The sequence below is a fragment of the Pithys albifrons genome, chromosome 10, assembly GCF_047495875.1.
Source record: "Pithys albifrons albifrons isolate INPA30051 chromosome 10, PitAlb_v1, whole genome shotgun sequence".
Lineage (NCBI taxonomy): Eukaryota > Metazoa > Chordata > Aves > Passeriformes > Thamnophilidae > Pithys > Pithys albifrons.
Window position 1 is genome coordinate 1680384 of NC_092467.1, and position 24554 is coordinate 1704937.

General features: G+C 49.6%; 1 protein-coding gene across 2 annotated transcripts in view; it reads right to left on the reverse strand.

The window, feature by feature from the left end:
- The window catches only part of LOC139676600 (zinc finger protein 660-like), a 50776-nt gene that overhangs the window by 6275 nt on the left and 19947 nt on the right, over positions 1 to 24554 (reverse strand). The window contains exons 1-4 of one of the 2 annotated variants that reach the window (XM_071565736.1): positions 17553 to 19148; positions 13958 to 14036; positions 13589 to 13603; positions 513 to 5163 (exon numbers count right to left, since the gene is read on the reverse strand). In XM_071565736.1, coding sequence (XP_071421837.1) covers positions 4253 to 5163; positions 13589 to 13603; positions 13958 to 14036; positions 17553 to 17792 — 1245 coding nt within the window. In that variant the 5' untranslated portion in view covers positions 17793 to 19148 and the 3' untranslated portion in view covers positions 513 to 4252. Of the gene's footprint in view, positions 1 to 512; positions 5164 to 13588; positions 13604 to 13957; positions 14037 to 17552; positions 19149 to 24554 lie in introns of those variants that run through there. The other variant, XR_011698673.1, reaches the window with a different exon arrangement.

Genomic DNA, 24554 nt, shown 5'->3' on the forward strand with positions numbered 1-24554 from the left:
GGGGAAGGGCCTGCAGGGGAAGTGTGTGAGGAGCAGCTGAGGGCACTTGGTGTGTTCAGCTGCACAAGAGGAGACTGAGGGGAGACCTCACTGAAGGTACAGCTTCCTTGGCAGGGGCAGAGGAGGGGCAGGCACCAATCTCTGCTCTGTGGGGACAAGGGACAGCACCCAGGAAATGGTCTGGAGCTGTGTCAGGGCAGGCTTGGGTTGGATATTAGAAAGAGGTTCTTTCCCCAGAGGCTGTTTGGGCACTGAACAGGCTCCCCAGGGCAGTGGGCACAGCCCCAAGGCTGGCAGAGCTCCAGGAGTGTTTGGATGATCCTCTGGAGCACAGGATGTGACTCTCGGGGTTGGTCCTGTGCAGGGCTGAGGGTTGGACTCCATAATCTTTGTGGGTCCCTTCTGTCTTGGGTTGAGCTGGCAAAATGCCAACTGCCCAATAGAGAATCAGTCTCCTTCCCCCCTCACCACTGAGAAAAGGGAGAAAGGAAAAAAAAAAACCTGGAAACAGATTTAAACTTAATCTAACTATATATATATTATACACAAAAGAGAAAATTCAACGAAAACTATAATATATAACACACACAAGTTGGATATAACAAGAATTTTCCACCTCCCACCAAAAACAGATTTCATTTCTCTAGATTCACAAAGCACTCCAATAAACACCCAGCAAAGAACAGAAAGAAAGAATAACAATAAAATGTTTCTACTTCCCTGAACTAAAACAATATGCCAAGTAGCAGTGGCAGAAGCAAGGCCCAGGACAGCAGGACAGTGGCAGTGAGTCCTGCCTCTACTGCAACCATGATGCCAGCTGAGAAACCTCCCCTACACCAGCTTTTATATTTGAGATGATGTCGGAACATGGTATGGAATACCACTGGCCAGTAGTAGTCAGCTGGCAGCTGGCCCAGCCCAGCTCAAGTCAGCTGATAATCTCAGACCTCCTCTGAAATCTAAAGCCTAAATTCAGGCCTACACCGAGCTAAACCCATAACACTCCACTCCTTATTCCATATCATATTACGTCACTCATATCTTAAGTCTATCTATTTCCTGCACTTAAACAGTCTTTGTTCTTTCCAGGACTGTCTTCCACCCCTCCATATTGTAGGCATTAGTCCACTAGGATGGGGTAGATACTTTGGGCAGGAAAAGCAGCTCATCATTGGACACCAACACTGGTTCAGCTCTGGGCTTCTTCACTCGATGTTTCATTTCTTGCAACACACAACTCAGAAAGCAAGTTATTTTGTTTTCCCAAAGTTAAATGTCCCTGAGGCACACACTGGGATCATCCCATCCACTTCTCAGGGGTCACCATCCCCACACTGGGGTCTCCATCCCCTCTTCAGGGGTTTTCACAATAGCAAGCACACGTTTCACAATCATGGATAACCTTAGAAATTGTGTCCATGGTTAAATCCACCCCTCGGCCTCACACCCACCTATAGGTGGCCCAAGGCATCATGGGCCCATTGAGCCAGGAACAACTCTCCCTTATGCCAGTCCAGGTGGATTCTCCTCATTAGCTCGGCCTTTGGGCACATGAGCATCCACATGACAAATCTCCACAGATTCTACTCAAGCAGCAATGTCCTGCCACACATCAACAGCCCACATTGGCCTCTCCATGCTTCCAATTACTCTTCTTCCATGGGTCTAGCCACCCCCAGAGGGCACTGGCTGTCATCCACAAGTCAGTGTAGAGGTAAGGCCTTGGCCACTCCTCTGGTTCAGCAATGTCCAATAGTCTCGGTTGTCCTCCTCATTCCTGCTCACTGGAGGCAGTGCAGCCTCATTGCTGTTCTTGGCTCTTTTCTGGGGTCTCTGCTTTAACTATGTGGACAGCTTTTTTACCAGCTTTCTTCCATTTTGATTTCCATACCTGGGCCTCAAGCACAGTAGATTCATTGTCCCACCTCGTCGTCTTCTCCCTGGTCACACAGGAATGACCACAGTTCACCATGTGACTCACACTTGGGGTTTACTCTCTGTTGAGGTGGGGCAGGAGAGAAAGACTGGTCTGTTGAGCCATAAGGCCTCTCCCTGGAGTGGGTACATTCACAGCAGGTACAATTGGAGCTGTCTGAACTCAAAGACAGGTCTGTAAAAGGGTTAACACAAGCATCCAGCAGCAAGAAAACATTGTTTATGTTCTCCATGTACTGAAACAATGCAGAGAGCAAGGGATGTTGATAGAACAAATCTCCCAGGAAGCCGCCAAGGTCCTGGGACACCTGCCAAGCTCTACTGGGCCCTGGTTCATACCCCAGTCACCATTTTATCTGTATCCAGTTGAGCTGGCAAAATGCCACCTGCCCAACACAGAGTGTCAGAGCCTTCCTCCCCCCTGCTGAGAAAGAGAAGGAAAAAAACTTGGAAACTCAAAACAGGTTTATATATTTATGCAGAAAAGGTAAAATTAAAAGAAAACTACAATATAAGACACACAAGTTAGAAATAACAAAAAATATCTCCCCATTGAACACAAATCCCACCATTCCAGCTAAAAATCATCCAAGCGAACTCAATCCCTCAACAGACAGACCCAAGGAGGGAGAAAATTTAAGAACAAACATTTTACTCTCCTAAGATACCATAGCAGTAGGTGGTGGTAGGGCCTGGTCCAGGGAAATAACACAACACATCCTTCCCAGACAAGAAGCCATGAGGAACTGAACTAAGCCCCTCCTATACCTGCTTTTCTATTTGAGATGATGTCGGAATATGGAATGGAATACCACTGGCCGGTAGAAGTCAGCTGATAATCTAAGACCTAAACTGAAAACTAAAGCCTAAATTTAGGCCTACACCTACTTAAACCCAAGGCAGTAGCTAATAAAGGTCTCAGTTTGTACAAGCAACCTGAGTCCGTGCCTCAGTCATCACAAAAATGCTTACAAGGCAGCAAAAATTACAAACCATAAAAGCCCACATCCAGACTCTCAGATCAACCCCTTGCTGGCAAAAGTCTCACTAAAATCAGCTGTAAAATTGTGACTTTCAATGTTCATCCTCCCCCTCCCTTAAATGTGCCACATTTAATTAATCAGGTGGTTATTTCAGCCCCACAAAGAAAAGACCATGATCTGGGGGCTCAGCCCTGGCCCAGCGCCAGCATCACTCCAGCTGATGCCGACTCAACCAGTCCTGGGTTTTCCAGCCCAGAAGCTGCTTTTCCAGAACTCACCCTTACAGTGGATCTCAGGAGACTGGGGGGAGAGTTTTGCTACTGACTTCCTTATTGTCACACCCAAGGGAAAGACAAGAAATCATTAACCAGGAAAGGAATTCATTCTCAGTGGCCATAGTTGCACACTTGACTGTCCTCCAGCAGCTTTGGGGTTTTGTTCTCAGTGTGTTTCCTTGTCAAGAAAAAGGGATGAAGAAACCAGCTGCAAAAAGAGTTGTTTGCCTTAACCTGGATGTTTGAGAGTTCCTGACCAAGGGAGCTGTGTCTCCCCTTCTCAGAGACTGGAATGTTGATGGTTCATGGCTCCAACACTCTCCAGCTGCAAAAGCAGCAGGTGCTTTGCTGCCCATGGGCAAAGGAACCACCAAGGGGCACAGGGGAAAATACCCAACCCTGGAGGGGACAGGCTGGGCTTGGAGCCAGGGAAGGGAAGGGTTGTTTTTGTGCTTTTATATGACTTCAGACAGGAACTAAAACTGCTCCAAACCTACTTGCAAACCAAAGTGTTCTACAGCCTACATATACAGACACATCTATAAAGTCAATCTAATCTGTTCCAAGGGGTGGATTAAGAAGAACCTGGGTCACCCTCACCTTCAGGGGGGTTAGGAGAGGTGCAGGACACTGGGGAGGCTTCCAGCAGCTGCTCACAGAACCCACCCCTGGAGCCCCCCCACTACCAAAATCTGGCTGTGCAAACCCAATGCACTGCCCAGCATGGATCACCTGAAATGTGGGTCACCAGGTCTGTGCCCAGCATGGATCACCTGGAATGTGGGTCACCAGGTCTGTGCCCAGCATGGATCACCTGGAATGTGGGTCACCAGGTCTGTGCCCAGCATGGATCACCTGGAACGTGGGTCACCAGGTCTCTGCTAAATGGGCCCTATCATGAGTGTTGGTCACCAAGTCTTTACCCAACATGGCTCCACCAGGTCTGTGGCCAACATCGGTAATTGCGGATCATCCAACATGGGTCCTAAGATTGATGATGCAGCTGGAGCAGCAGATGAAGCTTTTCCCGCAGTCAGGGCACTCATAGGGCTTCCCTTACCGGTGGGTCCGTTGGTGTCTGGTCAAGGTAGAGCTGTCAATGAAGCTCTTCCCACACTCGTCACATTTGTAAGGCCTCTCCCCGGTGTGGATGCGCCGGTGGTTGATGAGGTGGGAGTTCAGGTTGAATCTCTTCCCGCAGTCGGTGCAGCAGAAGGGCCTCTCCTCTGTGTGTGTGCGCTGATGCGTGAGGAGAGCTGAGCTGGTCTGAAACCTCTTCCCACACTCGTCACACTTGTAAGGCCTCTCCCCAGTGTGAATGAGCTGGTGGGTGAGGAGGTGTGACCTCTGGTGGAAGCTCTTCCTACATACCCAACATGTGTAGGGCCGTTCCCCAGTGTGGATGCGAAGGTGGGAGATGAGAGCGGAGTTGTTATTGAAGCTCTTCCCACATTTTGCACATCTGTAGGGACGTTCCCCAGTGTGGATGCGCTGGTGGCGAATCAGGTTGGAGCTCCGACTGAAGCTCTTCCCACATTCCTTACATGGGTAGGGCCGTTCCCCAGTTTGGATGTGCTGGTGGTGAATCAGGTCAGAGCTCTGGTTGAAGCTCTTCCCATATTCCCGACACGTGTAGGGCCGTTCCCCAGTGTGGATGTGCTGGTGGCGGATCAGGTGGGAGCTCTTGCTGAAGCTCTTCCCACATTCCAAGCACTTGAAGGGCTTCTCCCTGGTCTGAAGCTGCTCATCGACCACCAAGTCAGAGCTCTGGTTTGAGCTGCGGCTGCGTTCCAAGCACACGTTGGATCTTTTCTCCTCAGAGCACCCTAAGCTGGATTTGGAGCCCCTCCTGGGGTATCTCCGCAGCTTTTCTTCCCGAGTCATTTCCTGTGCTGTAGAGCCGTTCAAAATGGCCTCTGCCACGAGGTTCTGCCAGGGGGATTTGTCATCCGTGCTCAGCTCGGGGCCTGGGGCAGGAAGGAAAAGGAGAGAAAGGAACACGGAGAAGGAAGAAGGAGAGGAAGGAAGAAAGACAGAAAAGAAGGAGAAGGAAGATGAAGGAGAAAAACACCTAAAAAAGAAGGAAAAGGAAGAAGGAGAAGAAGGGGCAGGAAAAGAAAGAAGAAACAAGGAGAAGCAGGAAGGAAGGGAGAAGGAAAGAGGAGAAGTAAATGTAGGAAGGAAGAAAATGAAAGAAAGGAAATAACAGGAAGAAAATGAAGGAACAGGAAATGAACAACGAAAGGAACAAATGAAGGTAGAAGGAAAAGGAAGTAGAAGAAAGGAGAAAGATGGAGAAGGAAGGTGGAGAAGGAAGGAGTAGGAAGGAATAAGAAAAACAAATGAGGGAGAAAAAAAGAAAGAGAAGAAGAACAGGACAAAGGAAATAGGATAAAGAAGATGGGGAGGAAAGAAGAAGAGGGAACAAAGAGAAAGAAGAAAGGGAGGAATAAGAAATGTGTGGAGACATGGCTAGCTGAAAAAGGATATGTAGGTATGGAACAGTTAGATATTTCTGGTACATGGACCACAGAAATGTAGAACTTAGCACATCCATTGTGCAGACAAAGCAGAACTAACGACCAGAAACCACCAGCCATTGAAAAGCAGGATCTTAAAACAATAAAGCAGGATCTGCGAGCAGGCAACTCGTCTTTAAGTTTAGCAATGTTTAACCTCAAGGGTCTTAAGGTTGCATACCTTTGTTATCCAATCATGAGTCTAGAATTATATTATGTGTAGCTTAATTATCATATGTATGAAGTAATTATCATTATGACATAAAAGAGTCTGTTGCTTGATAATAAATCGAAGCTTGTTGATTCTCACATTGAGTGTCTCTTGCTTCCCGCGTCGCGACAAATGGCGCCCGAACAGAGACCCCTTTGAGGCACAACTGGGGTCTCCTGACACTGTCCGACGTAGTACCTGGCCGGTCTCGACTCGCAGCACGAGAGGCAAAAAAGCAGGACTTTGCGCTCTGAACGACCTCACAGGGGGGTTCAGCCTGCAGACGCCGCCGACACCTGCAAGGGCTGCAATGGCTATTACAGTTCAGGTAATGGAGAGGCAAGTGGTGTCTGATCTCTTCCAATGCTTTTTAGAAAAGCAGGGAGTTACTAGTTTAGATATGAAAAAGGAACTATCGGGCTTACTTGCTTATGGGTTTACTTTGGGTTTCTTTAAAGATCCCAATACCATTTTTGATGAAAGTGAGTGGAGAAGTTATGGTGATAAACTTTGGGAACAGTCTTTAGATGATAAGAAAAATGCTAAAAAGTTGGGCAAACCATGGCGAGCAGTATTTCACGCTCTGCAGCAACATCAGGTCGAACAAAAGGTTGCCAAAGAAGCGGCTAAGCGCTTAGATTCTCCTGTGCAATCCTCCTCTAGCGTTCCCCTGCCCCCCTCTACTAATACTGTTTTTGTTCCTGCTGAGCTCATTACTCCCTGTGTGCCTCCCTCTGCTCCTCCGCTGCCTCCGTCCACACCACCCCCCCCGCCTTCTCCCCCTCCTGACTTCTCTGCTAAAAACCCATTTCGCCCACCTTCTGTTCGGTCTCTCCCTCCAGAAAGGGGTGATGATTTGTTCCACCCAATGGATGAATTAGCTGTCATGTCTAATGCTAGTTGCAATCTTTGGAAGAAAATAGCTAGAGAAGCTATGAGCGCTAGTGATCTGGAAGCTGCGGAAGGCATTACGCAGCTTACTAATCTTGCTTTTCCCCGTGCTTTATACGCCTAATGCAAATGGAGGAGCTGCCTTAGCAACGGTCTCTAACTTAGATTGGAAACTCTTGACACAGTTGCGAGCTACTGTAACTGAAAGCGGCATTCAAGGGGAACCCACTAAACAAATCTTAAATTACATTTGGAGTGGTAATCTTTTGCTCCCTGTTGATGTTAAACAAATTATAAATTTAATTCTTTCACCCCACCAGCAGATATTGTTCCATCAATACTGGTCTCAATTGTGTGCTGAATCTGTTAATACAGTAAGACAACAGGGTAACCCCTTGCGAAATGTCACCCTTGATGAGCTTTTAGGGCAAAATCAGTTTTCTACAGGAGATGCACAAGCCGCTTTAGGTCCTGATAAAATCAAAGAATCCATGCGCTTAGCCAAATTAGCCCTCAAAAAAATTAAAGCACCAGGCTCTTCGCCCTCTTTTATGAGCGTTAAGCAGGGGCAAGATGAGCCATTTGGCTCTTTTGTTGATCGCTTATCCACAGCTATTAAAACTGCTGGAATATCAGAAGACGCACAACCAGGGTGGCTCCGCCAATGTGTTTTAGAAAATAGTAACAAAATTACAAGAAACGTCATTATTTCTCTGCCAGGGAATTGGGCCATTGAAGATTTACTAGAAGGAATGTTACAAATACCTCAAAGTCCAAATGCCATGCTTGTCGAGGCTATCCAAAGATTGGGGAAGGGTTTAGAGGAATAGGCTAAAGCTGCGAGTAACCAAGTTTTAGCTACTAGTAGTGAAGTGTTAGCTGCTCTTGCTCCCTTGCAGGCGGCATCACGGTCTGCCGCTGCACTAAACAATAAGAACCCCCCTCGCTGTAACTGTCAAGCGGGACCAGTATGGTGTTCAACATGCCAATCTGATACCCATACTGCCTCTGCCTGCCGAAAGAGTTCGGGAAACGAGAAGTCCAGCGTGAAGGGGCCCCGCGCAATGACACAAAATGCGACCCCAAGCCCACCCCTCAATTCATGCCAGCAACAATTCCCAATGCCTCAGCAAATACAAATGGGTCAACAAATGCCTGCCAACCAGCTACCAGAGGGAGCCTCGGGGTGGACTTGGCAACAGCAATAGACTGTACATTACTTGACTCGAGACCTTATTAAATACCAAGCCAAACAAAAGGACCGCTGTATATTAATAACCAACCTATGGGAGCCCTACTTATTGGAAGATCGTCTTCTACTATTGCAGGACTTAATGTTTTAGTAGGACTAGTAGATGCTGACTATACAGGGGTAATTCAAATCATGGTCAGTACTTTGTTTCCGCCTATTCATATTCCAGCTAACTCTTGCATTGCGCAGCTTGTTCCCTTGCCGCAGCTACTGCCACCAGATCCAGCTTTACCATCGCGAGGAGAAGCAAGCTTTGGCTCTACAGGAGCGGCAGCTTTGCTGACAGTCGAGCTATCTAAAAGACCTCGGAAAAACATCATTGTGGTATGGGACTCAAAAGTTTTACAATTAACTGCCTTGCTTGACACAGGTGCCGACGTTAGTATCATTAGCACCACCAAATGGCCTGCTAATTGGCCCTCAATAACTGCGGACACGCCGCCGGTTGCTGGAGTTGGTGGGTTAACAATAGCGAAACAGTCGCCTTTAGTTTCTGTTACAATGGATGGCATGACAGTTAATGCTTGTTTTTCTATTCTCCTCCTCCCCGATGGAGTTTTTGCTCTTATTGGCAGAGATATCCTAGCCCAGATGGGAATAGTACTGATGAACGAGCACCCTTTATCATGACGGCCATTGCATGGACTTTCCCGATCCAGCTGCGATGGAAAACAGATCAGCACGTCTGGATTGAGCAGTGGCCGTTACGCAGGGAAAGTCTCATACAAGCACATCGGCTAGTTGAAGAACAGCTGAGACAAGGACATCTGCAACTTTCTGTGAGTCCTTGGAACACACCAATTTTTGTTATTAAAAAGAAACTTTCTGAGAAATATCGATTGCTGCATGATTTGCGTGCAATCAATCTACAAATGTACTCTATGGGAGCCTTACAGCCAGGGCTACCCAATCCGGCAATGTTGCCCGTCCACTGGCATTTATTAGTTATTGATTTAAAAGACTGTTTTTTCAATATTCCCCTCCATGATGAGGACAAACAGCATTTTGCCTTTACTTTGCCAGCCATTAATAAAGAAAAGCCTACCCAAAGGTATGAATGGACAGTTCTCCCACAAGGGATGAAAAACTCCCCCACCATATGTCAGATATATGTTGATTCTGCCTTACAGCCAATACGTCAGAAATGGCCTGACGTTGTCATCTACCATTATATGGATGATATTCTTTGTGGGAGCAAAACCCCCTTTACTGAGGCTCAAAAACAAGAACTTGTGTCCCATCTCAAAATGGCGGGGTTAAATATTGCTGCAGATAAAATTCAAGAATCAAGCCCATGGAAATATTTGGGGTGGGTCATCACTGATACCTTCATCGCCCCACAGAGGTTAACGATTGACATAAACATTAGGACCTTGCATGATGCACAGCGCTTATTAGGTGATTTACAATGGCTGCGACCTGTTGTTGGTATCCCAAATGAAATATTAGATCCTTTATGCTCTCTCCTAAAAGGAACAGATCCTGCCTCGCCTGTGCACTTGACACCCCAGCATCGTCGAATTCTTCACGAATTAACAAACTTTTCCTCCAGAACTGTGTCTCGTCGTTTAGAAAATGTCCCTATCTCTCTCACCTTCATGATGGGAGAAGAGTTTCTTATGGGAGCCATCACACAACGAAAACCCGATACAGGAGAATTTGTGGTACTCGAATGGCTCACTACACCACTGCAGCCTAAGACAACAATTCAACAAAAGGTTTCCGCCCTAGCAGACCTCATTAAAAAGGGAAGAATTAGACTGTTACAAATAACAGGACAGGAGCCCTATGAAATACATGTTCCAATCTCAAAGGTCGATTTAGAATGGTACCTATTTCACTCTACTCAGCTACAAAAAGCCTTATTGACTGTAACATCACCAATAATCTTAAAACCTTTGCCTTCTATAATTATGTCTTGGATGATTAATGAAAAATGGATTGAGCTCCCCAAAAAATCTGATAAACCTTTACATCATGCTTTAACAGTCTTTACTGATGCAGGTAGATGGACAAGAAAAGCAGCTGCCACCTGGAAGGAGAATGACGAATGGCGCTATCACCTCCTAGAAGCGCAGCCTGGAGACACTCTGCAAACACTGGAGCTTTTAGCTGTTGTGTGGACATTAGCGCATTGGGTTTCACAACCGCTTAATATTGTCACTGACTCTCTTTATGTTGCAGGTGTAGCAAACCGCATAGAAGATTCCACTATCAAGGATGTCAAAAATCCACGATTAGGGCAGCTGTTGCGACAGTTGCGTGCCGCTATAGCGCAACGCCAGGCCAGATATGCAGTATTGCACATAAGGAGTCATCAGTGGGAAATAGGGCTTGGAGAGGGTAACACCAAAGCTGATCAGTTAGTCTCTACCGCTATTCAAACTCCTCTCTCTCCCTTTATCCAAGCCAGGGAAACACATGCAATTTTTCACCAAAATGCCAAAGGTCTTGCTCACATGTTTGGTATTCCCTTAGCCGAAGCTAGAGCAATAGTAAAAGCTTGTCCTACCTGTTGTCAAATAAACTCCGGCATAGGGTTGAGAGTAGGAGTTAACCGTAAAGGTTTGCAAGCAAATGAACTTTGGCAGGTGGATGTCACTCATTTTGCGCCTTTTGGGAAGCTTAAATATCTGCATGTTACAATTGATACTTATAGCCATGCTATTTGGGCTACTCCTCAGTCCGGGGAAAAGGCTAATGATGTCAAACAACATCTAACACAAACATTTGCGGTATTGGGAGTACCAAAAACCATTAAGACCGATAATGGTCCAGCTTATATTAGTAAAGAAATCGCCTCCTTTTTTCAATTGTGGAATGTTAAACACATCACAGGAATACCGCACTCACCTACAGGACAGGCAGTAATAGAAAGAGCCAATAAAACGCTGAAAGATTATCTTAATAAATTCCAAGACATAAAAAATGTGCGTTTACAATTGGCCAAGGCATTATTTGTTTTAAATCACCTTTGTGTTTTTGCAGATCACAAGGACCCCCCTCTCATTAGACACTATCAGGGAGATCCCTCTGAAAACCTTCCAGTGATGTGGGTCACCTACAGAAACCCTAAGACAGGCATTTGGGAAGGCCCGGCACAGGTTGTGTATATCGGTCGAGGCTATTTTTGTGTCTCCACTCCAACAGGTACACTTTGGGTGCCCGCTCGCTGGGTTAAGCCGGTGAATGTACGCCCTCAGGACCCTACAAGAGATACAAGCCCTCAGAGACCGCGAACAACTCCTGTTTCTTCGTCTGAAGCTAAGGCTGACACCCATCTTGCTGTCGGTAGAAAGGTATCTGTGGAGACCCTTGAAAGACTGTAGGAATCTGAGAGATCTCACTGAAGTGTTCTCTTATTTAGCACGCTTTGAAAATAGAGGACCTTCTCATCGGCCCTGTTTAGACTGTAATAACCCAAACTGTAAGGCTTGGGTATTGATTCACTGTGGAGGCTGTAATCAAAAAATTGGGTACATCAAAGCACCTTACAATTACTTTGGTGTCAAAATTGCGATTTTCGCTGGCACTCCCGTACTCCTTTTCAAGTGTTAGCACAAGATTTAAATATCCCTGTTGTAGATTTTCAAATCACACATGCACAAATTGCGTATGAATCAATAGAACAAGAAGAAATTGCATTTACCTGTTGGCAAGTAACACAAAACGTAGAAAAGGTTTTAGCCCAGACTACCAGTGCTGTGCTAGATGTTTTTTGTGAAAGACATGTTAACATTCCCCTTAATTGGACTATTTGTCCCAAAAAGTTTAAGCGTCTTTGTCGGCGTTTTCGTCACACTTTGGATAGCCTGGACTGAGGAGAACCCCGCGGTACACAACATCAATCCACGCTCCAACTTGTGGGTAACCTGGGCCAATCAATCGGGACAAACTGATTTTTGTATCTCCCTCGCTCAGGTAGGAGACCCTTTTCGAACTTGTTTAATTGGCTATCCTTATATTCATTGGCCTGACTTTGAGGGCTATGGTCCTGGTCCTGATGCTTCTTCCTGCCTTAAAAAATATCGTGCTTGGCAGATGCTTCCAAATCAGGAAGGATCATGTATGGGCATCACCTTAATACCTTTTGTTTAGCAAGGTTATTTGAAGCTTTAAACATTTCACTACCCTTACCGGCACAAGAGTTAGAAATTTGGGGTTCCTTTCCACCTGTGCATGGCACTCCTGAAAATCTCACCTCCTATCCTAATTGTTCCAACATTCACCCAGATGCACAAGTACTCTATCCTAACGGAACCGGATCTGTGTACTTTGGAGATCCCCTAGAGGTTTACTATGCCAAACCGGGAGCGAGATTTTTTACTAACTATCAGAATCTTTCAGGTAACAGTGCTCATTGGAATGTTTCCATATACATGGGCTCTGTGTTTCTTAAGAAAGAAGTTACAGGGGGAAAGAAGTTACCTTCTGGATATTTCCTCATCTGTGGTGATCGAGCCTGGCCTGATATACCCCGGAGACCGGTGGGAGGACCCTGTTACATTGGAAGGCTTGCGATGTTTGCCCCCAGCATGAGACACCTTCTCCATCATCCCCACTGTCGCGTTACCAGAGCTTTAAAGGACTTGTTGCCTGACTGTGATGATCACGTTAATTTGGGGACTATTGCAGGAACTGTGGCTCTATCCTTTTTTATTCCAGGAGCAATGGCAGCATCAAATTGGAGGAAAATAAAGAATCTTGCTTGTTGGGCAGTGAAAGAATTTAACACCACCTCAGACATATTATCAGGCTTAGCTACAGATGTTGATTCACTAAGACATGCTGTATTGCAAAATCGTGCCGCTATTGATTTTTTGTTGCTTGCACAAGGGCATGGCTGTGCTGAATTTGAAGGGATGTGTTGTATGAATTTGTCTGATCACTCAGTTAGTATCCATAAGCAAATTACTACCTTAAAAGAAATGATTCACCATGTTAAGGAGGGAACTTCAAGTTTTGATAACTGGTTAAAGGGTTTGGGATTATCAGGATGGCTTTTAGACTTATGTAAACAAGGACTTATTTGTTTAATTGCTGTTTTTGTGTGTTTAATGATCTTAGGATGCTTGTTTAGTTGTTTTAAGCAGATGCTTCTTAAAACTTTTAGTCAAACTTGGCTAGTGCAAAAAAATACGGGGGGAATTGTGGAGACATGGCTAGCTGAAAAAGGACATGTAAGTATGGAACAGTTAGATATTTCTGGTACACGGACCACAGAAATGTAGCACTTAGCACATCCATTGTGCAGACGAAGCAGAACCAACGACCAGAAACCACCAGCCATTGAAAAGCAGGATCTTAAAACAATAAAGCAGGATCTGCGAGCAGACAAGTCGTCTTTAAGTTTAGCAATGTTTAACCTCAAAGGTCTTAAGGTTGCATACCTCTGTTATCCAATCATGAGTCTAGAATTATATTATGTATAGCTTAATTATCATATGTATGAAGTAATTATCATTATGACATAAAAGAGCCTGTTGCTTGATAATAAATCAAAGCTTGTTGATTCTCACATTGAGTGTCTCTTGCTTCCCACGTCGCGACAGAAAGGAGAAAAAGGAAAAATGAAAAGGAGGGAGATGAAAGAATAGAAATCAAAATCAAGAAGGAGAGAAAGGAAGAAGGACATGAAGAAAAAAAGCAGGAGGAACAAGGAGAGACAGGAACAAGGAGAAGGAACAAGGAGGAAAAAGCAAGAAGAAAAGGACAGAAGGAGAGGAAGGAAGGACAGGGAGGGGATTTGCCTCTGGCACACAGGGAAGGCCAAGGACATACCCCCAACTCCGGCCCCAGCAGGACGGTGTCGGCAGCGGGGCTGTCCTGCAGCCGGGGCCATGCTGGGCTGCAAGAGAGGGGCAAAGGGGCACTGACTTCTTTCTCACCTGCCTGGGAGTCCCGTGGTATCTTCCTCTTCCCTGCAGCCTTCTTCTCCATCTGGCCAAGCTTTGAGAAGGAGAAATCCTAGTTTGGGAGGAAAATCAAGGTGTGAGGGTATTGCATTAGAGGTTCCTCCTGCCCAAGTCCATCTCTAGAACTCACTGGGCATCATGTGTCCATAAAACCCTCCAAAGAACCAAAATTCAGCCCAAGACAGCCCCACCAGGAGTTCCTCCTCTCTGAACTCTTTGGGGATATTGGGGTTCCCCTGTCCACACTGCTAGGGGGTCCATGTGTATTTGGTATCCCCCTCTATGGGGTCCCAGTCCTCTCTGGGCTGACAGGGATCCCGGGAATCCCAGGGGTCTGCCATCCTACTTTGGTGTTCTGGGTCTCTCCCTTCTCCGCGCAGCTGCAGGTTCTGGGGGTCCTGGGGGTTCCATTCTCTGGGGTCCTCCTTAGGGATAATGGGGGTTTTTTTGGTCCCAGAGATCTCTTCTCCCCTCTGCTGTCATGTGTCAGGAGTCCCACAGGTCCCTCCTTTCTCAGGTCTTGCCTTCTCCAGGCTCTTGGGGGTCCCACCTCCCCCCTGTCCTGGTGCTCCCCCCTTCTCTCAACACTGCTGGGGGTTCTCTCTCTCCAGTACCCCCGTTTAAGGGACCCGGGGCTCCCTCTGTGCTCCTGCCCCCCAATTCCACCATTCCAGGCCTTCCCCAGCTCCGCTATCGCCCCTCTCAGCTCTCTCCACTCTGCAGGTCCTGGGGTTCCCTCCCGGATCACTCGAGGGGCCTCAAAACCGGGATCGCTCCCTCTGCCCGTCCGACCGACCGACCGCCAAGTGGTCCTTTCTTTGTCCTCCTGTCCCGGCTCCTCCCGCTCCTCTGTCCCTCCTCTCCCTGCCGCTTCTCCACCTCCACAGTCGCGCCCCCTCCAGCCCTTCTCCTCCCCACAGGCCCAGCACCCCCCCGGCCCCCCTTGCCCCCAGCCTGCCGCCCCCCGCGGGAGGAGCAGGGATGGAGCTGGGGCAGCTCGGGATGGGGCAGCGCTGGGCTCTTGGCCGCTCCCGCCCGCACTTGGCCCCCGCCGCAGCCGCCACGGCCGGGACAGCGCAGGGGGGCCCGGCCTGGCCGCCCCCACCTCCCCCTGTCCCAAATTGCCGTCCTGGGGGTCGATGGGGGCGAGGGGGGGGTGCGGGGGGAGCTCGGAGGCCACTGGGCTGCGGGGACCATCAAAGGATGGAGTTTGCAACTCTCAGAGAAACAAGGAGGGGCAGCAACAAAACCTCTGCCCTGCACGTCCAGAGGGCACACCTGGGGCTGCTCAGGAGCCTGATCTGGACAGTCCCTTGGGAAACTGCCCTGAAAAACAAAGGGCTCCAGGGAGGATGGACACACTTCCACAACAGCCTGTCCATCCCTGTGTGCCCAAAGCTGAGCCAGCAGGCAAGAGAACTGGCCTGACTAGGTAGGGAGCTTTTGCAAGGACACTGCTGGGCCCCTCACTTTGGGAAGGATGTTGAGGGGCTGCAGCATGTCCAGAGAGGGGCAACGAGGCTGGGGAAGGCTCTGAAGCACAAGTGCTGGCAGGAGCAGCTGAGGGAGCTGGGGCTGTTGAGCCTGCAGAGGAGGATGGGCTCAGGGGAGACCTTCTCACTCTCTGCAACTCCCTGCAAGGAGGTTGGAGCCAGCTGGGGGTCCCTCTCTTCTCCCAGGCAACCAGCAACAGGACAAGAGGACACGGCCTTAAGCTGCCTGTCACGGGTGGGAGTGGAAGGCTTAGACAAAATTAATTACAGAGGCCCTGAGGTTGAGTCACAAGGTGCAGAAAGTATCCAATCTCAGCCTTGGAGTCTGCCAATCATTTGAATTGAAGGAATTATAGAGGTGTGATTGAACCACTGCGGCTTTTAGTGATGGCAAACCAGGAATATTTACAGAAAATGCATCATTTGTTATTAAAATGACCAGACATAAAATCTTCATCAGAATTATTTACTGCACAATATAAAGGCTAAAACTACTAGTGCTACAGTATAAGATAGGATAGTGCATGATATTAAAGCAATTGTAGAAGCAATTCTATTAAAGCTGGCAAAAGGAAACAATTCTTAATTAGAGATTTGATGTCACTCCCCCAGCCCAAGGCTCGTGGGGAGATCTCTGCTCTCAGCCTCCAGGAGTGATCTTGGAAGGGGTTCCCACCCAAGGCAGGAATCTCCACACACACCCCAAGAAGGGATATGTTGGGAGAACCTGTCCCTGTGAAAGGGGACTGGACCTTTAGAGTATAAAGGGATTGACTACCAGTCATTTGTCTCCAGTGGTTGCCTCCCCATCAGGATGTTAATTTGGGGGTGAACCCAGACTGGTTTCAACCTCTCCTGCCTTGGCCTGGCCCTCTCTCAGCTCCCCACCCACACATTGGCAAATAGAGCATTGTCTTGGTCACATACCAGGGGGATGTCCTGCCACAGTGTCCCAGTATGCCTTTAATTCCCTGAGGCCCTGCAGTGCCCCAGAGGCCCCTTCATGCCATGCAGGGCCAGGCAGAGGATCCCCAACCCAGAGTCCCACGACCCCTGTCAGCACCTTGGGGGGGGGAAAGGGGGGGTGGAGCATCTGGCAGCAGCTCTGGGGGTGGGGAGGAGAATCTGGGAAGGGACCCGGATGGAATTGGACAGACTGGGACAGACTGGGACACAATGGAGTGGACTGGGAGACCAGGATACACTGGAGCAGGACCAGGACCCTGCAGGATGAGAACCAGGGCAACAGGTATAATACTGGGAGCAACTGGGAGCACATTGAGAGTGACTGGGGTGAGACTGGAATCCTACCGGGAGTGACTGGGAGCATGCTGGGGGCAGTTCAGACCATGGTAGGGGCAATTGGGTTATGCTGGGGTAACTGGAATCATGCTGGAGTCAAGGTGACAGGGATCATCCTGGGAGCAACTGGGACTACTCTGGGTGTGACTGGGAGTAGCTGAGAGCTACTGGGATCATGGTGGAAGTTACTGGGAACATCTTGGAGTGAGTGGGACCACAGTGGGGGTAACTATGGTGTACTGGGACAGACCAGGAGTGACTGGAGTCCTACTGGGACTGACTGGGACCTGTTGAACACATGGAAGTTTCTGGAGTGAGCTCTGGAAAAGTGTCCTGCCTGTGCAGGGCAGCAAATCCTGATGTTCTCCAGGAGCCCAGCTCTGCTCTCTGGCTCATGGTTTCCCTCGTGCTGGGCAGTTTGACCCCAGGCAGGTGCAGCCCTACAGGAGGTTGTGGGGCTGCAGTGCTGGGGGCTGTGCCCCGAGGAGCTCCTGCCCCAAGGGCTGAGGGACCTGCCAGTCTTTGCTGCTGGGGCAGGATTGTGCCCCACGCTGGGGCTTCTGGGTCCAGAGGAGGAAGGACAACAACAGGTTTGGTGCCCAGGATTGTGGCAGGAGGTGCAATAGGCTGGGCTGGCCTGGGTGGTCTCTCTGCCCTTGCCTGTGGGGTCTGCAGGGGGAAGCTTCTCCTGTCCTGTTTGCACCCTGGTGCTGCCCCACTGCTGGGCCCCAGGGCAGGTGGGTGTTTGTGGCCTGGGCTGTTCTCACACACACCAGATGTGCGTGAGGCGGGCACTCAGGTGTGTTCTCCTTCCCCAAATCCTGGGTCTCGGGCACACTTGGTCCTGTCCTGGAGCATCTCCTCCCACACTGGGTCCTTGGCTGCTTCTCATTGGATCGAAGAATAATAAAAACCTGGCTTTGGCCCCACAGATACAGATGAAAACGTCCTTCCTGCTGGGAACCAGTCCAAGGAAGCTCCTGGTTTCTGTCCAGGCAGAGGCAGACATGCATGGGCTGCAGGGGGTTAATGCAGATAAAATCACCACTCAGGCTCCTTCATCAGTGGCATCTGATGCATTTGGACAGGCCAGGGACCAGCTCTGTGTCCTGCACACAAGAGCTTCACCCTCATCCCGACCCCTCAGTGACATGATGGCACTGAAAAGCAGGAAATAAACTCTCCAGTTGCTCTCAGCCTTTGCCTTTACAGGATCCCACGCTCTCAGTGCCAAATGGGACCTCTCATGCTCAAACAGCTGAAAAGGATTTTCTCAGCCCAGCAGTGCCAGAGCAGGAGCAGCCATTAAAGCAGGTGTCAATTCCTGAAAGGCTTTCCTGCATCCAGAAGTCCAGGGCAGCCCTTGGGCATCCCATTTGTTTCACTCACCTTTGTGTTGCAGAAAGAAGTTTACATTTGAATATTTTCCTGAAGAAACATTAAAACTCGCACAAATTAGCTGTTATACTCAAAACTGATATTATCTATCAATTGCTAAGAGATGCAGAGACAGAGAGAAATAAGAAATGTTTGGAAAACTGCTAAGATTACTTTCAGAAGCAAAGAAAAGCTTACCATGAAAAGCCACTTCTTTGCCAAAGTGTTGTGGGGGGGAGAAGCAGTTTCTCCTTTTTATCTGTTTTTACCCTCTGCCTTTCTTTCTGCTGCCTGAGATGGTTATCTCCTGGCCCTGGGGATGTGGCAGCTTGTGGGGAGGCATCTTTGGAACGCAGAGATTGGGCTCTCAGGATGAACTGTTTCCCAGGCTTTCTGGGCTGAGCCAAGTCAGGTCTGATCACATCATTCCCTGCTCTTTTCCAAAGGGACTCAGCACTTTGACAGAGCCTCTTTTCTTTGCTGGCCCAGCCTCCTGTGTCCCTGGGAAACAGGCAATATCCCAAAGTGGCAGAGCCCTCCCAGCTGCCAGGAAAAGCCTTTCCCCAGTGTTATAGTTTGAGCTGGCAAAATGCCAACTACCTGGTACCCAGTCAAAAAGTTCACTCCCAGAGCAGGAGAATGAGGGAAAACAGCAGAAACGAGGCTTTAAACACGGTGAGGTTTTTATATTTATACAGAGGAAAGCTTAACACAGAATATGAAATAGCACATAGTGAAAGGAAACAACAACAGGCTCACCGAGGTCGCCCCAGCTAACAAGAGAAATTCCAAACCAACCAAACCCCCTCCCCAAAGGAAACCACCCAGCAAGAGGAAAAGAGGAATTAACAGGAATGTGCTCACGTCCCTGGGTAAACAACCGCGCGGACCGGCAGCAGGGCCTGGTATCAGCAGTCAGGGAGCACGGACCCTCCTGGTCTGAAGCAGGGACCGAAAAGGGAGAGAGACTCCTCCTCCCTTGCTTGTTATACTCCCCGACACTTCCTGATGATGTCAGATGATATGAAATACCTCTTTGGCTGCTTAAGTCAGATGATACCTGTCCCCTCTAATCTGTGTCACATCCTTTGAAGCCTGCTAAAAACTGAGGCCTAAATGGGGACCTGTACTGACTAAAGCCCAAACTACCACACCCAGAGCAGTTCCCTGAGCAGGGCCAGGCCTGTGCTGTGCTGCACAAATCCCTCGGCCGCAGCACAAACTCAGCCTGCTCGTTGGGACAGAGGAGCTGCACCCACAGACTTGGCTTGGGGGACCTTGGGGGGAACAGGTGAGGGGTTTGGGTTTGGGAGGCAGAACAATCTCCCAGGGATGGATTTGAAATAGGAACCCTCATGTATCACCCCATGTCACTCAGTCACTCCCACGGTCGCCCCAATCCTTCCCAGTCCATTCCCAGTCCCTCTATGTGCCCCTCCAGCCCTCTCCCCTCTGCCACTGCCCCTTCAGCTTGTCACAGCCTCTCCCCTCTCTCTCCCACTGCCCCCCAGCTCATCCCAGTCTCTCCCCTCTCTCTCCCACTGCCCCCCAGCTCATCCCAGTCTCTCCCCTCTCTCTCCCACTGCCCCCCAGCTCATCCCAGTCTCTCCCCTCTCTCTCCCAGTGGCCCCCAGTGTCCACCTCACTGGTGCTGTCAAGCTCCCAGCCCAGCCCCAGCCCCTGCTCTGCTCCAGGATGGATTTGTACCCTGCACAGGTACAGGTGAGGTGGTTCCAGGGTGGGCAGGACCTCCAGGAGTACGTGGTGGCCACTGATGTGGTCCCCAATGGAGACTGGACCCACCAGCTGCTGGTGATGCTGAAAATCTCCCCCCTGGGCAAGGTCACCTCCACCTGCCAGGTGGGGCACATCAGCCTGGAGCACCTCCTGAGCTGGGACTGGGGTATGGCCTGGGAACTGGGAGGGGGGTTGGGGGTCCTGGGAGTAACTGGGAAGGGGGTTGGGGGAGCCTTGGGGAAACTGGCAGGGAGTTTGGGGGAGCCTGGTGGCAACTAGGAGGGGGCTTGGGGGGGAATGGAGAGGCAGAGAAGGGTTTGGAGTGTCATGGGAGAGGGTGTGCAAGTCATAGGGGCAAATGGGAGGAATTTTGGGGGCCCGAGGGATTTCTGTGAAGAGGTTTGGGGGGTTGGGGTTACTGGAATGGATATTGAATATTCCAGGGAGCAATTGGGGTGGAGTCTGGGGAGTCTCAAGGGTTGAATGTGAAGAGACTGGGAGGAGGTCTGGGGAGTCTTCAAGGGGTTCAGAACAACTGGCAGGGGTTTGGGGGGATGTGAGGGTGCTTGGAGTGAGGTTGGACCATCCTAGTGGGGATGGGAGGGGCTTTGGGGGATCATGAAGGGGCTGCATAGAAACCTGTAAGAGGTTCAAGGGGATCCTGGGTGGGCTGTGAACAACTGGGAGGGGGTTTGGGAATGTCCTGGAGGGTCAGTGAGAGGTTTTGGAAGGTGCAGACCCCCCAGAGGTGCCACCAGACACCGTCCACAGCAAGATGCTGATGGGAATTGGGGGCTTCCTGTTGGGGTTTGTCTTCCTGGCACTGGGGCTCTGCTTCTACCTGTGCTGGAAGGTGAGGGGGGTCCCACCAGGTCATGCCCCACGCTCCCAGAGCAGGTGTGCCCTCCCAGGGGACCACCCACCCCGGGCTCTCCCCACACAGCTCCTGAGCCAGCAGTGGCCGCAGCCCCTTCCCAGGGCCTCGGGCCCAGCCTGGACCACCCACCCCCAGCCCCACGCTGAGTTTGGGGACGTCACATGTCCCCACCATCCTTGCTTTTATTCTAACACCACCCAGCTGCTCCCACTCTTCCCAGTAAAGCTTCCCAGTTCTTCACAGTCCCGGTTACTGGGGGGCAGTGGGAAAAGGTTCTGGAGGGATCCTGTGGGGAGGAGCCGAGGTTGGGGGGGAGCAGAAGTGGCCCCAGGATGGATCAGGAATGGGGACTCCTGTGTGTCCCTGTGACACTCAAGTAATGTAGAAATATATTAAATAATGTTCCTCCACTTTTTCTCTGTCAAAAGCATCCCATTGAAAGATTTTCTGTCAACCTTTTGCTAAAATTTCCCAGACAAACTTCCTGCCAGAGCATCCTGCTGGAGCCTGCCTGCCTGTCCTAGTTCAGCTGGAGGGACCAGCTAACCCTGTGTGGTGGTGATCAAACCTGTGTATTCCACCCCCTCTATTCATTCCCCAAGGACAATGGGCCATTAGCAGCAGCTGCCCAGGGAGCCATTATCACTTCACACCCAGCCTGAGGGGGGCGGAGCTGCTAATGGGCCATCAACAGTTCAACAACCCCTGGCTCCCAGAGTTAATCACCCATTGTGTGAGTCCCCGCCCAGGGGGAGGGACTGAGTGCTCCCTGAGGGTACATAAGTGGTGGGTAAGAAGACCTCAGCCCCTTCTCGTCGGATCCAGAGCAGCAGCAGGACCTCGACAGCAGGAGATCACCGCTCTCGCCCAGACCACAGCCCTCGCCTGCACCAACAGGTTTTTCTTTTCCTTTTGCTCTGGACTTGGGGGAGCCACAGGGGTCTCAGCACAAGGGCAAACAAACCCCCTTGGGTTTGTGCCCCAGGACACTGGGTTATACTGCTGGGGTATTGTGAGTTGAAAGCAATTTCCCTTGTGTATCAGTGTTGTTATTGTAATATTATTATTAAATTTTAGGTCTGACTTATAATCTCTCTCGTGGTGAGTTCATTTCCCCTGCTGGTTCACCTTCAAACCAGCACATCTTTTGGCGCCCAACGTGGGGCACGAGAGAGAAGTCAGAACTACAATTTCATTTTGTGTATTTGGGTACAGAAACTCCCTGACTACCATGTTGCTTGATGTATTCATGTGGATCGTGTATCTGGGCCTGTTCATATTTCGACACATGGGGAACCATGTGCCTGTTTTGATGCTCTCTTTAGTACCAGGGAGAAGAATCAAAATTGCTTTATTAATATACTATGTTTATGTTGTCATAACATCAGAAGCAATGAATTCCATTGTGAATGTATATTCAGTCTGGTCTGCCTGTCCTGGTTTGGGTTGTTACCTCTGGGGTCTCATTAAAAATAGCACCCAGACTGTGGGGAAAACAGGCGGAGATGGTTACTTCCACCTTTTCACCTCTGCTACAACAATCATTGAAAATATTGAGCTTCCTTTTGATGTTAGGGACAGCATAATCCTGCTGTTAGTGTTGCTTTGTCTCCTCTGTACTGTATACACCATGTTTAGGGTCAGAACTGGGCTCTCTAAGGAGACTTGCTGGAGGCCTGCCCTGGGAGCGGATGATGTTGAGTGGCACGGGAAGTGGGAAGATATGGGCCAGTATTTGGAGACCTTCTCTCCTCAAATGATCTGGAAATTCACCCCGGAACAACTGCAGGACCCTGCCAAAATGCTAAGCTATGTCAAAGGAAGATGCTCTGGTAGTCCCAGAGATATGCAGCTCACAGCAACCTGCTGGGCCCTGGCCACTGCCTACCGCACACTGCTTGGTGTGGTACAGCATCATCAGGAGGAGGAGAAAAGGAGCAAATCCACAGGCACCATGTCCACCCAGACCATGACTGAGCCAGAGAGGAAGAGAGATACATCAACTAGCGCCATGTCCACCCAGACCATGACTGAGCCAGAGAGGAAGAGAGATACATCAACTAGCGCCATGTCCACCCAGACCATGACTGAGCCAGAGAGGAAGAGAGATACATCAACTAGCGCCATGTCCACCCAGACCATGACTGAGCCAGAGAGGAAGAGAGATACATCAACCAGCGCCATGTCCACCCAGACCATGACTGAGCCAGAGAGGAAGAGAGATACATCAACCAGCACCATGTCCACCCAGACCATGGAGGAGCCAGAAGGACAACAGAAACCGATAGCAGTTGCCCCTGTCCAGAAAAGAAAATCAAAGACCAAATCAGTTCGTATAGTGCATGACGAGGAAGAGTCAGGACCTTCATCTCAAGCAGAAGAAATGGAGCCAGAAATAATCACCCGGTCCCTATCCCTGGGAGAGCTGCGTGAGCTCCGGAGAGAGTTCACACGACAGGCAAATGAGTCCATCTTGACCTGGCTACTTCGAATCTGGGATGCTGCAGCCAATGATACAATTCTAGATGGGAGTGAGGCAAGGCAGCTGGGATCCCTGTCTCGAGATGTTGTCATTGATCAGGGCATTGGAAAGAGACAGGAAACTCTCAGCCTCTGGCGGCGACTGTTGTCAAGCGTGAGGGAGAGATATCTTTGTAAGGAGGACCTCCACGTACAGCAAGGACAGTGGAACACGATGGAACAAGGTATCCGGTGCTTAAGGGAATTAGCCGTACTGGAGATAATCTTTTCAGAGGATGAGAGATTCCCTAAAAGTCCAGATGGTGTCCAGTGCACATCCCAGATGTGGTTAAAATTTGCACGACTTGGGCCAGAAATGTATTCTCGCTACCTTGCAACATTGCAGTGGAGAGAGGGAGAAGACAAGGTGGGTGCACTGGTCAGCAAACTCAGGATTTATGAAGACACTGTCACTGCTCCATTACGAGCCCATGTCTCAGCTGTGGAAACAAAACTGGCTGAACTGGAAGAGAAGATTAAGGAAGGACTCTTCCATATCTCTCCAGAACAAACAAGAGTCTCTGCCATCAGAAGCAGGCGTCTCCCAGCTAAGGAGAAAGGGTACACTCCACGCGGCAATCTGTGGTTTTACCTCCATGAGCATGGAGAAGATATGAGGAAGTGGGATGGGAAACCCACCTCTTCCTTAGCAGCTCGGGTACGTGAATTGCAAAGAGGCACAAATAACACAGGGAATTCTTCAAGGTTGAAGGCTGCTCCGGTCTCTCGTGGGCAAGGCTCCAGACAGTATAGGAATGATGATGTTATGCCCGATCCTCTTGAAGGAACCTCCCGGTCATATTCACAGGGAGAGCGCAGTGAATACCATGACCAGAACTAGGGGGGCCCTGCCTCTAGCCAGGTAGAGGAGAGGGACAATCGGGTTTATTGGACTGTGTGGATTCGGTGGCCTGGCTCATCAGACCCACAGAAATACAAAGCTTTAGTGGACACTGGCGCACAATGCACGTTGATGCCATCAGGATACGTCGGGGCAGAATCCATCTCTATTTCTGGGGTAACAGGGGGATCCCAACAGCTGACTGTACTGGAAGCTGAAGTCAGCTTGACTGGCAAGGAATGGCATAGACACCCCATTGTGACTGGTCCAGAAGCCCCATGTATCCTTGGCATAGACTACCTAAGGAATGGATATTTCAAAGACCCAAAGGGACTGCGTTGGGCCTTTGGCATAGCTGCTGTGGAGACAGAGGAAATCAGACAGCTGAGCACCTTGCCTGGCCTCTCAGAGGACCCTTCTGCT